The 16,158-nt window shown below is 40.9% G+C and overlaps 1 protein-coding gene across 4 annotated transcripts in view; it reads left to right on the top strand.

Moving 5' to 3' along the window:
- Positions 1-16,158, top strand: part of HOOK3 (hook microtubule tethering protein 3) — a 98,616-nt gene that overhangs the window by 72,000 nt on the left and 10,458 nt on the right. For all 4 annotated transcript variants that reach the window (XR_012847586.1, XM_075825518.1, XM_075825520.1 and 1 more), the window contains exons 13-20: positions 874-961; positions 1,492-1,561; positions 5,278-5,418; positions 7,025-7,112; positions 10,338-10,372; positions 11,291-11,373; positions 13,485-13,585; positions 13,699-13,803. Coding sequence is in view for 3 of the 4 variants with exons in the window: in XM_075825518.1 (XP_075681633.1) it covers positions 874-961; positions 1,492-1,561; positions 5,278-5,418; positions 7,025-7,112; positions 10,338-10,372; positions 11,291-11,373; positions 13,485-13,585; positions 13,699-13,803 (711 nt within the window). In the remaining variant the exon portion in view is untranslated. The remainder of the gene's footprint in view (positions 1-873; positions 962-1,491; positions 1,562-5,277; positions 5,419-7,024; positions 7,113-10,337; positions 10,373-11,290; positions 11,374-13,484; positions 13,586-13,698; positions 13,804-16,158) is intronic.

The raw sequence follows: 16,158 nt of genomic DNA, 5'->3' as shown, positions 1-16,158 counted from the left end.
TTATGCCTTTTATTTCATACCAAGTTTTTTTAAGTTGGATTCTATATGGAAAAAAATGGCATCATGCTTCATCAGATACATTGCTTCTAGGAGAAGAACTCCGTAGCACAATGCTGTACGGAATCGTCATACGGTGGCACACTGATAATACTGTATTACGAGTTGTAGGAACTCTGTGCCACCGCACAGGCCTTAGTTTGTCAGATTTCTGCCCTGATGAGCAGTGAAGCAGTAGGTCACACAAGCTCACAGAACGGATCTCCTGAAGATCCTGCAAAGTGTAGGATGTCAAAATTTGACCGGAATGTGGAATAACTTAACAGGTCTGCACAGCGCTCTGACCCCCATCAAACACCTGATGAAATTGTCTGCCAACTGTGAGCCAGGCTTATGACCCAGCATCGGTGTCCAACCTCACCAACGCAGCTTTATATTCTAAAATGTAGCTGGATGTCTTTCCATAAGTGTGGAGACTGGTAACGCAGCAATTGGAGGCTGCTCAATATTAATGGCCATAGAATAGTAAAAAGAATATTCAGCAAACACGTATAGATGTGAGTTTGGCTGTCTGAATACTGTTTGCTATGATGTCTATTTCACATCTATCTAATAATGTCACTGTTCACCGTATTGGATATATACATACAGTGTGTGTGTGTGTGTGTGTGCGTGTGTGTATATATGTGTGTATATATATAGGTCTATAGAAATGGGTAACAAAAATTGCAAGTTACAAATGTATTTGTTGGGAGCTGTAGTGGACCCTGCTATGTATTTATGGCACTGCTTTCTTAATCCCTGATATATATAATCAAGGTTTTGTGAATTGTGCCAAGGGTCCAACCACCTTATTTTTGTTTCCTTATAAAACAGAGACTAAGATCGGAAAGAGCTTCATTGAAAGAAACAATTGAGGAGCTAAGATGTGTACAGGCTCAAGAGGGTCAGCTTACTACAGCAGGTAGAGTACCAATGATCATACCCATATCTGTCTTAGGCCTCATTTACACAAACGTGTCTGATTTGCATGCGCAAAAAAAAAAAACTGTCCATGTTTCACGCATATGATTGTCCTTATGGCGTCCGAGTGATGTCCATTTTTTTTCCTCTACAAGAACTTCATGATTTTACTTGTATTTCTTTAGCAACTTATTTGTGAAAGACTCACAGCACACAGAGGTAGTCTGTGTGCTGTCCGTTGTCTTCACGCACCCATTGACTTCAATGGGCGACGAGGTTTATAAAAACGGACCAGATTAGGACATGGTGAGTTTCACGCAACGGACACACGCACCATGCAAAAAAACAAACTGAATTGGTCAGTGTCCGTTATTTAAACAAACAGCGTACGGACGTGAAATACGCTCATGTGAGCAAGATCTTAGAGCTTCTTGCATGATATACTTGGAGGCTCTTGTTGTTTTGACATTAAAAACTTACTTATTTGGTTGGACTGTCCTTTTACTATTTCTTTCTGTATTATTTTTACAGGGTTAATGCCATTAGGGAACCAAGAACCGGGAGATAGCTTAGCGGCAGAAATTGTTACACCTGAAATAAAGTAAGTGTACTGTAGATTGCTCTTCTTTGCTGATGATATTTTCCCCATCTAACGGAGGTTGTTTATCCTCCACTTACGTGTGTCATAGGGGGCTAGGCAGACATAGACAGCAAATATTCCCTGTGGAAGAACGGTATGTGGTTCCCTTGCTGTCCAACAGATGATTTGCCAAAGGCAAGGTACTTGTGAGAAAACAAATCACTTTTGATTTCCTAGAGGAAGTAGTGATTCTGCCCACCATAATCATCAGTGCTCAGGCTGCACAATAAGCCAGCTTCGTATATATGACATCTTATCCTTGCTTTGTGAAAACAGATTTTACTGACCTTTTGAAATACACTCCTCAACATTTGAAATTGCAACCGAAGAAGGGCAAGCCATAAGGTTATACAAATCAAGGAAGTAGCCGGTGTCGCTAAGATCTGCAAATGATCAAAGTTTCACGCACCCAGCTCCGATCTATGGCATGTGGGAAGAGACAAAAAAAGCCAGATTGAAAGCAAAGTTTTTTTAGCCACGTGAAACCTCAAAAGTCGCATCAAGTGGTGTGGGATGATTGTGCGATGTCTCCTGTCAGTCGATGTGCCAGTTATCGCCACTTGTCGCAAACTGAGATGAACAGAATCCCTGAATTGTGAGACCTTGGTTTATCACTCCGGCAGATCGCTACACTCCTAGGCCAAGACGTCCGCACTATTCAGCGTTGTGTGTCCCAGAGGTTGGGATAATAACAAAGGACGGGAATGACAGAGGTGCACGGAGGCGAACCTCTGCACGGATGGATCGTCTCATTGGAAGAATGGCGCGTAATGATTAATTCTGTACTGCAAGTGAAATTGGACGTCGCATCCTAAGACTAGGGCAGCAACCAATGTCAACTCAAACCAGCAGAAGGCGTCAGCATGACGTTGGGCTAAGAGTCAGACGTCCAGCTACAGGTGTTCCATTGACCACACGCCACCGCTCTCAAAGGCTATCATGGTCCACAGCAATGGAGACTGGAATGGAGGTCAATCCTCTTTAGCGAGTCCCGCTTTTGTCTCAGACGCAATGATAGCCGAATATTGGTCTGCAGACCACGTGAGCAACGCCATCAAGAAGCCTTCACAAGGGAACGTCGCACCGGTACTACTCCCGGGACTTTGGTGTAGGGTGGCATAATGTACGGTAGCCGGACCCCTCTAGTCTTCATTTCAGGTACACGAACTGCTCGGCGTTACGTTGATTTTATTTAATTTTTAAAATTTTTATTTGATTATTCCATTCTGCAATATTTTTTTATTTTTTTTACCAACAACATGGTTCAATCATAAACAGGAAAAGCAAAAGAATACAACGCTCCATCCGTCCATTTCCTGACGTCAAGAAAGATGAGAGTTAAATAACGATCAAATATGGTGCCTTAGGGCAATAACTTTGTCCCTAATATCCAATTGGTCAATCCAACTTCATGTATTGCAGCAATATTCCTACCTCCCTTTTAAAAGATCTTTCATAAAGCAGAACTCTAAAAACTTCCTTTTGCCATTCGATCACAACTGGTGGATTTTATTACAAACCACTTTCTCAAAATCTGTAATCTTGCCAAGAATAACAACTGAATCACAAGGTCAGTCATTCCTCTGCTTCAGCCCCGGTACTTGTGAGGGATCTCCCAAAAACATAAAACCTTCAGAATTCCCCAAAGCCATACCTAAAATAGATTCAATGGTTTCAATCACCAAGAACCAATATCGATGCTGCTTTGGGCATCGCCACATCAAATGAATGAGATCAGCCTGATCTATATTACACCTAGGACAGCTATCCATTCTCTCTGTATCCCATACTATACAGAAGTTTAGGAGTGATGTACAGTCTGTGTACCAACAGACTGGGAGAATCTATGTGAATAATTTAATGAGGCAATATTAACCCCTTTTATTTGATCTTGGAACCAGTGGCATGACCATTTCTCCAAAGTGTCCCAGGAGAACGCCAGGCTGCATGTTGCTCGTGCTACTGTGAGCAGCCTGTGTGGCGTAAACGTGCTACCATGGCCTGCAGCGTTTCCGGACTTGTCTCCCATCGAGCACATCTGGGACGTCATTGGTCGGTAATTGCAATGGGAGCTGCCAGCAGCCAATCTTGATGATTTGCGTGCCCAACTGCATTCAGCGTGGTATAGCATGCCTCAGACAACCATTACTAACCTCATTGATAGCATGCCAAGGCGTGTAAGTGCATGTATTTCTGCATGTGGCGCTCATACACGATACTGAATAAATGAAGATGTTTGGAATATTTTGTTTCCATTTTATTATCATTTGCATATCATTGTCTATCGATCCTGTGATCTCCACAATTCCAAAACGTTTCCTTCTTGGTGTTGCAATTTCAACGTTGAGCAGTGTATTAGAAGGTTTTTTATTTCTGCTGCATTTAGTTTGTGTTATACTTTGTAATCGGTTGTGTCATCATTGCTATTGTTAGACCCAAAGACCATGATCCCCTTGCAGCAATACAGGTGATATTAAGCACGGTGGTCCGTTTTAAAAGGCCATTCACATCTTGAGAATTCATGACATATTCATGTATTCCACCTCTAGGGCTCTCCTCTATCTGGAGAACGGTAGTCCCTTGAACAGAAGTGCTCTTTCCGTAACTCCCATTGACTTCAATGGAGAGCGCTTTACAGAAGGGCCACCACCCCTCTATTGATTTCAGTGGTAAAAGTGGCCTCTGGCGGCCGACTTGAATTGAATGTTCTTACCTTGTTTTCTTTAGATAAGCTGGAGTATTTTATAAATGGAAATCTAATGAACGTGATTTAGGTATTATCTGAAAAGCTGCATACACGATGCAGCAATGAACTTAAAGGGAATGTGTCGCTAGAAATTTATTATTTTTTTTTTAGTTAAACAGTTAGTATATAAATGATTACACATTTTTTCACAAGTCAGGAAATATTATAAATTAGATTCTAATTTATAACCTTTCCATGTGCTGGTCACTAGAGGGAGCAATTCCCAAAATTGCAGCATTGGCATGTGGTAAAGCAACCTCATTGCTTTATGCTGCAAAATTGGAGAAGACACACTCGCTCTAGTATCCTCACACAATCCCCCCTCCTTTTATCCTGGCTAGTGCCAGGAGAAAGGAGGGGTTGAATGTTCAAAGGAGGATTAGATACAGTGGTAATCAGACAGTATAACACAAACATACACACACATCACAAACATAACTTACCTGCTCCTGCCGCCGCCGCTGCCTCCGCTCTCTGTCCTTGCTTCTGAACATATGGACGGAAGTCGCGACCGGAAGTAGTCATCTCACTGACCAGCCGCGGCTTCCGGTCCACATGAAAATGGCGCTGGATGTCGCTCTGCCGAAGACCTTCCTTTTGGACTGTGTGGGAGCGGCGCATGCACCGTTCCCACACAGACGGAGTACGCTATAGTGAATGAAACGGCTCCTGTCCGCATTCTCTATGGGGATGTATGTGTCGTTAATCTGTATGTGTCGTTAATCGACGCATACAGAGATTTAAAAAAAAAAAGGGCAGCCCCCATAGTGAAGAAAAAAGTACAACACAAATAAATACAATTTATTTTAATGACCTAATAAAACCAATAACATATAAAAAACATTTTTTTTTTCGTGACCCCTTCCCTTTAATTGCAAAGTCTTGCGAACATGAAGAGGCAGCAACTAATCATAATGTGTTTTTTCACAAGGGAGAAACTGATACGCCTTCAGCATGAAAATAAGATGTTAAAAATTAATCAAGAAGGATCAGACAATGAAAAAATCACTTTGTTACAGAGCTTGCTTGATGACGCAAACACGCGGAAAAACGAGCTGGAGACCGAGAACAGGTGTGAAAGACCATATGCCGCTTTGGTGTTGCCTTAAGAAAAAGGCTGAGATTATTGCCAGCTTGCTTTATTTTTTTTTTTTTTACACTTTTCTGTTGATGTTCTGGTACTTTTTTTTTGTGTGTGTAATCTACTATGTGGGAGTGATCCTAACGTTAACATACTAAATGTATAGATAAGTGCATGTTATACACAATAATGCACAATGGCACCCAATAATGTGTTGTGCTAACAAGACATGACTTTCCATTGTGTCCTGCTCTTCATTCTAAACCAGTAAGTCACACTAGTTTCTCACGCAGTTTACGTAACCTGCTGTTTTTTCACTCCTCCAGTGCCCAATGTCAAATGAATATTAGTGAATGGTATTTTAGTTGGAAATTGGTGAATTCAGCAGCAAACTTAGTTATTTTAGGGTATGTTTAGGCGGTAAATAAATAAGATCTGCAATGGTTATGGTCGCAGACGCTCTGCAAAATCCACATTTAAAACAAATTCAGATTTTGGATAGATTCTGCGGCCATATCAGAACTGGAAACATATTAAACTACTCCAGCACTTTATGGGTCAGTATGGTTACTCTCCCCTCAGTATTTTCCTCTTATACAGACTATTGCTGAACATATATTTCTATACTATTTTTGCACTGTTCTCTGTCGGTATTTGCGCTGTTTATGTACGCCATACCTTATTCTCTGACTCATGTACACATTGTTAATTACTCTTGAGCAGGAGCTTATTTGATGGTCGTCCTTCTGTTACTGTGTCTGTGGACCTTTTTTATATGCTCTATTTTAGTAGTCTCAATAAAATGTATTTTATATTTGATACAACACCATTGCGTTTTGCATCGCTCTTTAGTTTTTTGGTTTGAATATCTAGTTTCGATGCAGGCAAACATTACTAAATTGATTCCCTTTGATCAACCCTCCTAACAAAACGATATCGGTCTGATATCAAAATGACTTACGTTTGGTGGGTGATCACTACTATATCTTTTTGGTTATATATTTTAAAGTACGTCTGAACATGGCCTTAAGCTGGATATACAATACAGATTTGGGGGTGGACGAAAAGGCCGCTTTAAACGACTTTATTTTCTGCAGTCTGTCGGTGCCCTTTCGTGACCCGAACAAGTGTGGCAGATCTCTGTGGAAAAATTGATCTGCCGCTTTAGATTTTTCGTTGTCGGGTGTAGTCCTGTAAAGTCGTTCATGCCAAATGACACATCTGCATTCCATCAATATAAGCATAGACGAGACCACGGATCAAGGCAGAGAGCAATCGGTGATTTATTGCTTTAACTTATGGTGTTGTCATCTAAAACGATAACCTTCACAGAAAACGGCGTTCTGAAATCCCCAATGTATGGCCGGCTTTACAGTCCAATTCACATTTTGCGGTATAGATCTGCATCTTCCATTTCTTCTATTGTCACTAGTGTAGGTCTCCATATCTAGTCTCCAGCTGTAGAATCCTGCTAACCATTATCTGTCAGTGTAGTTAACATATTGTTATCAAAACTGTTTTCAGTTTTTAATTTCAGGTCTCTCAAATTTGTGTTTTTGTTTTTTTTAACCTCTACATGTTTTTTTTTTTTTACTAGACTGGTAAATCAGAGATTGATAGAAGTACAGTCACAAGTGGAAGAATTGCAGAAGTCCTTACAAGAACAAGGAGCAAAAGCAGAAGATGTAAGTTCTTGGAGACTTTTATTGTTTAATCAGGCATATCCCAGTTCAGTGCTGTCAAGCTTCTCGCGCAATGAGAGCTAAAATGTATCCCCACCTAGAAATATCCATAATAACCTCCGCATGTAGGCATCGAGCCAGCGAGGGAAGCTCTGAGAGTTCTGCTCTTAAGCCTGCAGGATTGTGAATTCAGCACTGGCATATAATAAAGGCAGGAACTCTTTAGATTGATTGTATGTGTTAGGGTATGTGCACACACACTAATTACGTCCGTAATTGACGGACGTATTTCGGCCGCAAGTAGTGGACCGAACACAGTGCAGGGAGCCGGGCTCCTAGCATCATACTTATGTACGATGCTAGGAGTCCCTGCCTCTCCGTGGAACTACTGTCCCGTACTGAAAACATGATTACAGTATGGGACAGTTGTCCTGCAGAGAGGCAGGGACTCCTAGCATCGTATATAACTATGATGCTAGGAGCCCGGCTCCCTGCACTGTGTTCGGTCCGGTACTTGCGGCCGAAATACGTCCGTCAATTACGGACGTAATTAGTGTGTGTGCACATACCCTTAATTGTAAAATGTTGTTCAAAGGTAAACCTATACTTCACAAATCAGATTGAAGTGTATGGGTTCTACTGTAGTTCACGGACAGTCAGCCTTTTGCCCACTGGTCAGTGATATTAGGCCTTTGCAAATCGGAACAGATTCACGGTCAGCACAAAACATAGAAAAGCTGCAGCACTCCAGAATTTCTATTGAAAAGTAAGGTGTTCTATTCACCAGGTCATGTGCAGTGAATGTGTTTTATTCACATGGCCTAGTGAATAAAACCCCTCACTTTTCAAAAGAAATTCTGGAGCGCTGCGGTTTTACTACTGTGAATGTCCGTTCACCTTGACGTTGTGCACCCCCATGGATTGTTTGTAAAGTTTGTGCTGCAGAGCTCTATTCTGGTATCCTACTGTCAGCGTGTCGTAAGTATCTAAAGGGATGGTGTCATCACAAACATTTATGGCATATCCACAGAATATGCCATAAATGTCTGATCGATGCGTGTCCCATCTGTCATTCCCACCTATCCCCCGAACGGGGGTCCCCCAACCTACGTCTCGCCTGGTGGGGAGGCTGCTAGTCACCACATCCAGTCGGAGCATAGATGCATGACCAGACAGGAATCCGTAAAGGTTTTTTTTGTCTATAACTCCCATAGAAGAGTTATGGAAACAGCTAGCTACGCTGTTTCTGGATTCCTGTCCAGTCGTGCATCTATGATCTGGCTGGATGTGGCAGCTAGCACCCTCCACCAGGTGGGTCGGGGGACCCCTGTTCGGAAATAGATGCGAGTCCCACCTCTATGGATATGCCTAAATGTTTGTGGTGACACGACTCATATTAAAGACTCCCGAGCAGGCCAATATTACACTGTGCAGCCTCTGAGACAAAATGGGGTACTTTAATTATCATGTGGATGTATTTTTTAAATGGTGCTTGGGCCTGGTGCCAAATTCGTCAAACAATTCCTACAGTTTTAATAAAGCTTGCAACATTTAAAAAATAAAAGGTGTAGATGTTAAAATGGGTTAGCTTGTCCTATATGATGCACCTGGTTTACGAAGCTGTAGCATATAAATTGGTGAACAAAAATTTCCCACAAATTAATTTAACTTGAGAACTGGAGCTTATTATTAGAATCCCATTTCGGCTGGGTCCACACATCGTGGTATGTATGCATACTGTCACGTTTTGATTAATTTGGGGCAATTTGTTGTTCTCAAGGCCTCCTTCACAATGGGTTTTGTTTCAGAGTTTTAAAATGGATGTTTTTAATGTGGCGTTTTTTATTTAGTATCACGTCGTTCCCTTTTTTTCCCCATCCCTTGGTTAAACTTGATGGGCATGTGTCTTTTTTCAACACTAATATATGTGTAATTATGTACCAGCATTTTTTAAAGTCCCATAAAGAAGGTTATGGCAAAAACACATGCCTAGACCATGCTTTTAATTAAAAAAAAAAAAAAAGACAGACTGTAAAACCGCCACATGCCAAAGCGCTGTGTATGTAGGCATTCTCATATGTCAGTATAGACTTTAAATTAACATCTGGCCACAGTATTCTTGGGCAACAAAAAATGCTGTGCAAAACGCCACCACAAACGCGCGTAAATGCTGTGTGTAGTAAATGTGCGACACAATGAGCGACAAACACATTATACTTTGTGATGGCTGTGCCTCCAGAGTTGCATAGAACCGCTTTCTGGGCCACATGGGCATATGTGATTTACAGCTTGGTTAGTGCTCCAAGTTTTTACAGCACATCGTTTTGGGCTCTTGTGTGTCGGCCATTGGGCCTATATAAATGGTCATTCTCTATTTGTCCTTACTGTACAGCATTACTAGCACAATTGGCAAACTGAACATAATCGTTTTTTGGCAGAAGTGATAGTTGTGTGTAAAACCCATTTTATGCTAAACAAAAAACAAAAAACGACACAGTATAAATGGGCCTTTAGTGAAATGCAGTTGTTGCATAATGCGTGTTGCAGAAATCTCACGGGCCTACCGTTACTTTAATCATTTTCTGTGCATATATCGCCCTCTACTGGATGTAGGTAAAAAAAACGTAACACTGAGCTGTAATAATTTTATTTTTTTGCTTGACTTCTTTACAATGCTTCTTTTGATTGGACTTTTCACAAGGCAATAGTAAGTACAGGATGGTAACTAACAACTAATGTTTAGCGCAGTAAAATTTTTGCTGTACATTTGCTAAAATTTCTATTAAGTATTTTGCCTCTTCTTCAGCAGTTCTATTGAATGCATGTAATACGTGTCTTGAAAGGATTAGGATCTGCCTCGTGAACTGTATAATGCAGATAAAGGATGATTACTCTATGGGCAGATCGTCCCTCATTTACAAAACATGATTCTCTTGGTTGACTCATCCCAAGAATAATGATTAATACTTCTGTTTTATCAACACTACATTGTATGTGATATAAAAAACCGACTACTTTGTAATCCTGTTACGCTACAAGGACTCGTGCACATGGCCATATTACGGCTACGTTTTGTACACGTTTCATGTGCGTAAGCCATAAAGGTGTATGTTTAACTCCTCATCAGCAAATATTCTGGAGACTGCCTAGAAGCAATATATAATACTTTTGATAAAGTCGATATTTAGGTGACCTGTTACTTGTTTTTTGTGTTTTTTTTTTGTTTAGTCCCTTCTCTTAAAGAAGAAGCTTGAAGAGCATTTGTAAGTACATTTTCAATCCAAAAACCGCTGCCTATGCTAAAAATGAACGTTACCGTGAGACTGGCTCTAGGGAAATTAGAGTTTTTGGTGTTGAATAAATAACTACATTTTTTTTAAAGGGGTTGTCAAGGCTAATAGACAACAATACTAAAAATCATGTAGTGTTGTAAGGTCCATGCATTTTCGAAAACGGTGCAAATTGCTCGTAAAATGGTGCTCACCACATGATAAATTTGGTGCAACTCGCTAGACATGTTAGAACTATTTCCCTTCCTTATTCCACCTCGTGACTGATGTACATATACACCAATAGTTTGCGGGGAAAAAAAGTATGTAATGGCTGTATTCGCTTACTGGTTGTCCTTTGAAATCCAATTTCTAGGACTGTAGAGCAGATCTGTCGATGGCATTCAGCTGCTCACAACACGGCATTGGCCAGTACATAATAAGGGTATGGTCGGCCACATAAAGTCTGCATGTGATAAATGCAGATTCTGCAGTGGATTTCACCATTTGCAATCCGCCACACATGAGGCATGCTGCTGACTATAAAATCCACAGCATGCCCCAAATGTTTTTTCCTCTTACCACGTTTACGGGATTTAGTAACACCACATTCATATATCGTGGACTGCACCGTGCATCGGATTTTCGTGGCGGAATCCACACCTTAAATCTGCAACGAATCCGACACCTCTGAACATGGCCTTAGTGTTTTTGTTGCTTTTTAGTATAGTATGCAGTAATCAAACATTTTACATACGTTTTTCTTCGTTGGTATTAACCTCTAAAAGTTGTTTATGGTTAGCCGCTTGTATAAAAGAAAATTGTAAGTGTATGTAAATGGATCTTCTTACCGGTTTGACAGCTTGGCTGTGCTTGTTTGTTTTACCAAGTGTTTTGTCTATATGAATGCAGAGAGAAGCTTCATGAAGCCAACAATGAATTACAGAAGAAGCGGGCCATCATTGAAGATTTGGAGCCGCGTTACAACAATAGCTGTAAGATTATTTTCCTTATTGGACAAACCTTATAAAAGCAGTGACTAAAACCATACCCTGAAATGGTTTCCAAAGATGAGGGATATTCACTAGACCTAGCAATCGGTACATTTGGTAGGTTAGCAAAATGTAGGGGACAGGTGAAAGGGAACATGAAATCAGAATACACAAGGTTTGTTTATGGTTTGTAACTATGGCGACACCTAGGTCTGCATAAAAGCTGTAGACACAAAATGGTAGGGTATTTGTAATCCAGACGATTTGCAAAGTTGGTGCAAATATAAAAAAATAAAATAAATGATGGGTGTGAATGTGTACAATAGCCTTTAACCCTTTTGCTTCCAGGGGTTTCACACTTCTGACATGCACAAAGGAAATCTGAATCATCTGAATTATAAAATAAGAAAATCATATTAGAATCCCATACAATATTTATGTCCTGAAAGTAGACACCTTGCACATTATGGAAATGCCACGCAGCACTCATGGGCCCCTTCATGCAATTTTGCATGAAATCGTAAGGGTTTCAAAAAAAATCCAGAAAATAAAATCCGGTTTGTGGCTAAAAGTTTGACCTCCGCAGAGCATTAGACACACAACACCTCCTAATAAAGGTTTAAGATGTGCAGCGTTTATACCTATTTCTTACACGAAACTTCACGAAATCCTCAAAGCTGAAGAGGCTAAAAATCTGCGAACCAGATGCTAGTAAGTAGTCCTGGAGTTTATAAATTGGCTGATTAACCGCAGGGGATGATTACATGTGTAACTGCTCATTTTAGTAGAATTAAAAAAAACTAAAAAAAAACTTTGACAATCCGAGAGCACCGAGTTCATGTATTCCACCTCAGAACAGGGGCAGAGATGACGGTAACGGCCTCTGTTCTTTACTCCTCCCGTCACTTGCAGCTTCCCCCTACCTCACACAGACACTGGACCGGAAAGTACAACTTTTCGTCCTGAATATCGCAGCTAAAGCTTTGATTCTGGTATCGTTTGAAAGCCAAGCTCTAGCCCTTCTATTCTTGTCTTGGCAATTTAAAAGCCATGATATGTTACAGATGTCTATGGCAGTGAAAGGGTAATGGAATATGTATTAGAAAAGGGCGCATATATAAGTGCATATGTACATAATGTTAGAAAACTAATAGGCAAGTGGATGAATGACTATTTGTGGGTGTGGGGTAAAATATTGCAGCCATGTGCTACATGCATATAGCACACGCAAGGTAATGTTATCACAGCTGTAGCACACACGATTTCAAATGCTTAAGACTAAGAAAACCAATTTTATGTATACTAGTTCTGCCTTCTGTTTCTATTTCACCACCTTCTCATTTCCTCCCATCCGCTGATTTCAAAATGAGTCGGTGTCCCATCCAGCCCCCCCCCCCCCGCTGCAACAGCACAGTGCGAAGTTTATTGCTGCACTGCAATAAGATTTTTGCCTATCGCATTTGTCAACTTAATGGATAGTCTAATGAAGGTTCTGTTGTGGTATCCTATAGAGGTGATGTCATGTTGATAGGTTACGTCTGTGTTTAGGCACTGCGTCAAAAGACAATTCTATAACCCCTGGTGTCGCTGTACTTGATGATTTCAGTTAAAGGGATTATCCAGTCACTAAAAATGTATGGCCTATCCTCAGGCTAGACCAACAATAGCTTATGGGTCAGGGTCGGACTCCCGGGACCCCTGCCGATCAGCTGTTTTGAAGGGGGTGCTCTTACGAGCGCTGCTTCCCTTTCATTTCTACTTGCTCACTGTGAATCGTCGACACGGATGTAGCGGTGATTCACAGTATTGCAGCCTTCTCCCAATGAAGTGAAGCTGCAATACCTGTGAATCGCCGCTACATCCGTGTCGACGATTCACAGTAAGCAAGAAGAAATTAAGGGGAAGCAGCGCTCGTACGAGCGCTGTGGCCCCTTCAAATCCGCTATGGATAGGCCATCCATTTTTAGGGACTGGAAAACCCCTTTAAAAGCACACGTAAGTGTACATGTGTGTCAAAAACACACACATGTATGATGCTATCTTCAGGTCGCATTTGGAAGTAAATCCATTCTCCAAGTTAAAACCTTGATAATTTTTGTATCATTTAAATAAAGCAATGAAAATTGAAGAATTGCAAGAAGCTTTACGTAAGAAAGAAGATGAAATGAAACAAATGGAGGAACGCTACAAAAAATATCTAGAAAAAGCAAAAAGCGTAAGATTCTATACAAATTTTTATATATTAATAACATTACTGAAGCTGTGTGTTCCAATTATGTATTCCATGACTTGACCCAAATGTACTTCTTTGTTTTTCTTCTTCCTTAGGTTATTCGTACATTGGATCCAAAGCAGAATCAGGGGACGGGGCCAGAGATCCAAGCTTTAAAAAATCAACTTCAAGAAAAGGATAAAATGTTCCATTCTTTAGAGGTGAGTGTGAAGTTGGAAAATGTTCCAATATACTTTCTGTATTAATTCCTCACAGTTTTTAAGATCTCTACTTGTTATTCGGTAGGAACATTTATTGTTTACTTCCAGTGGATACAATTCTGTCCATGGTCATGTGATGGACACACAGGTGCTGGGATGGTTAGAAGACACAGCTCTGATACGCAGAGTGTAACTGTAACGATTCCAGTACCTGTGTGTCCATCACATGACCACGGACAGCGTTTTATCCAATTAAAGTAAACCATGAATGTTACTACTGATTTTTTTCCAATGTCTTTTATTACTGAGAAAAAACAAAACAAAAAACTATACATACTTGGTATTCCCGCTTCCGTAACGACCTGAAATATAAAACTATCCGGTTATTTATACCCACGGTGAATGCCGGAAAAAATAAAAAAGTGGGCATCCTAGACTGGGGTTAGAGCTTCCACAGAGCTCTAAGGATTCGGGGGCCTTGCTTATTTTTTGACCGTGCAGCGCCCACGCTTTAAGGGTTGGGGGGCGGTTGATGTTAATGGTGCCTCGGTGGTGTTACATCATTATCTGAAAAGTTATAATTTGATGGTTTCTCTCGAGGGAGGGGGATTTTCTGTTAATCGCTTTTCGCTACCGATATTAGATCTTATTCACAAAACGTGGGGGAATGTTAAACAATTACTGGGGATAACTGGATATACAGTATAATCCCTTTGGGGGGAATCAGACTCTCCATGAGTTTGTTAGATTAGATGGCTCAGAATACTGTAAGGTGGTGAGCTTACTAGAGTTTCTCAACTCTTAAATAGGTCTGATTTTAAATCTTTTCAGGGACCTACATATCCCGCATAGTGGGCTCTACCGTTATTATTTGCAGCTGAGACACGCCTATCAGGCGCAGTTTAAGCAGTCAACTGTGGAGATACAACAGGACACTGATTCAAGCTCTTGCCCTGTCTGGGTACATTGCAAGGATTATCCTTAATGTATCATCTTTTGTTAATTAAATATCTGGAAAAATATCCCTTCGTGGCTCAGCAATATCAGGCACATCTGTGTCCAATTCATGCAGAGGAGCAATGGTCCAGTATCTTAGAGGTTGTTCCGACTGTCGTTGAGTGGGTGGCCGTCTCTCACAGCTTTATATTTTACAGCGTGTGTATAAGACGCCCGTACTTTTACACCTTATTGGTGCGGGCTGATGCTAGCTGCCTGAGGTGATGCTCGGGGCCTGCCGATCTTCATATGATGTGATTATGCAGTATCATTATCTGGTTTACAAGCCGAGAAATTCAAATTTTGTTCAAAAATGCAATTTTTTTTCTAAATTTCAGATTCAAATTTTGATGCTTTTAACACGAATAAATACAGAATGTATTGGCCAAAATTGACCACGAACATAAAGTTCAAGTTGGCATGGCAATACAATCTCACAATTGCTTGGATTAGTAATAGAACTACAAGTTTTTCCGACATAAAGTTACACGTCCGATTTTAAAAATCAGGCTTTGTCAGAAAGGTTAAAAGTGGCTGCGGTGGTAGGGGTTTAAAGGGAATGTGTTGCCAGCAAAACATGTATTTTTTTTTTTAGTTAAACAATTAGTGTATAGGTGATTAAACATTGTTCTAATTTTTTTTATTTTTTTCACGAGTCAGGAAATATTATAAATTGGATTCAATTTATAATATTTCCCAGCACTGGTCACTAGATGGAGCAATTCCCAAAATTGCAGCATTGCATGTGGTAAAGCAACCACATTGTTTTATGCTGCAAAATTGGGAAAAAATCCCTCGCTCTAGTGAGCTCTCAGAATCCCCCCCTCCTTTATCCTGGCTAGTGCCGGGAGAAACGAGGGGTTTGAACGGTCTAACCTCCTACACTGTGTGTCGCCATTTTTTGAGCTAACACACAGTGTAGAAGGTTTACATATACTAGTAAAACACACTGAAACACGAACATACATAGAAATCACTTACCTGCTCCAGTCGCCTCCGCTCCGTCCGCTCCGTCTGCTGCCGCTGCTCCATGTGCACAAGTCCGGAAGCCGCGACCGGAAGTAGTAATCTTACTGCCCGGGCGCGACTTCCGGTCCACAGGAAAATGGCGCCGGACGGCGCGCATTTCAAATCGGACTGTGTGGGAGCGGCGCATGCGCCGTTCCCACACACACGGCGTACACCATAGTGGATGGAACGGGCCCCGTTCGCAGTCCCTATGGGACTGGAGCTGCCGTATTCCATGTCTGTATGTGTCGTTAATCGACACATACAGAAATGGAAAAAAAAATGGCAGCCCCCATAGGGAAGAAAAAGTGTAAAAATAGAAAAAAGTAACACACAAACACACAAATAAAT

Source organism: Rhinoderma darwinii, chromosome 1 (genome assembly GCF_050947455.1).
Source record: "Rhinoderma darwinii isolate aRhiDar2 chromosome 1, aRhiDar2.hap1, whole genome shotgun sequence".
Classification (NCBI taxonomy): domain Eukaryota; kingdom Metazoa; phylum Chordata; class Amphibia; order Anura; family Rhinodermatidae; genus Rhinoderma; species Rhinoderma darwinii.
Note: the sequence above shows the minus strand (reverse complement) of the source record. Positions and strands in the feature narration are given on the sequence as shown.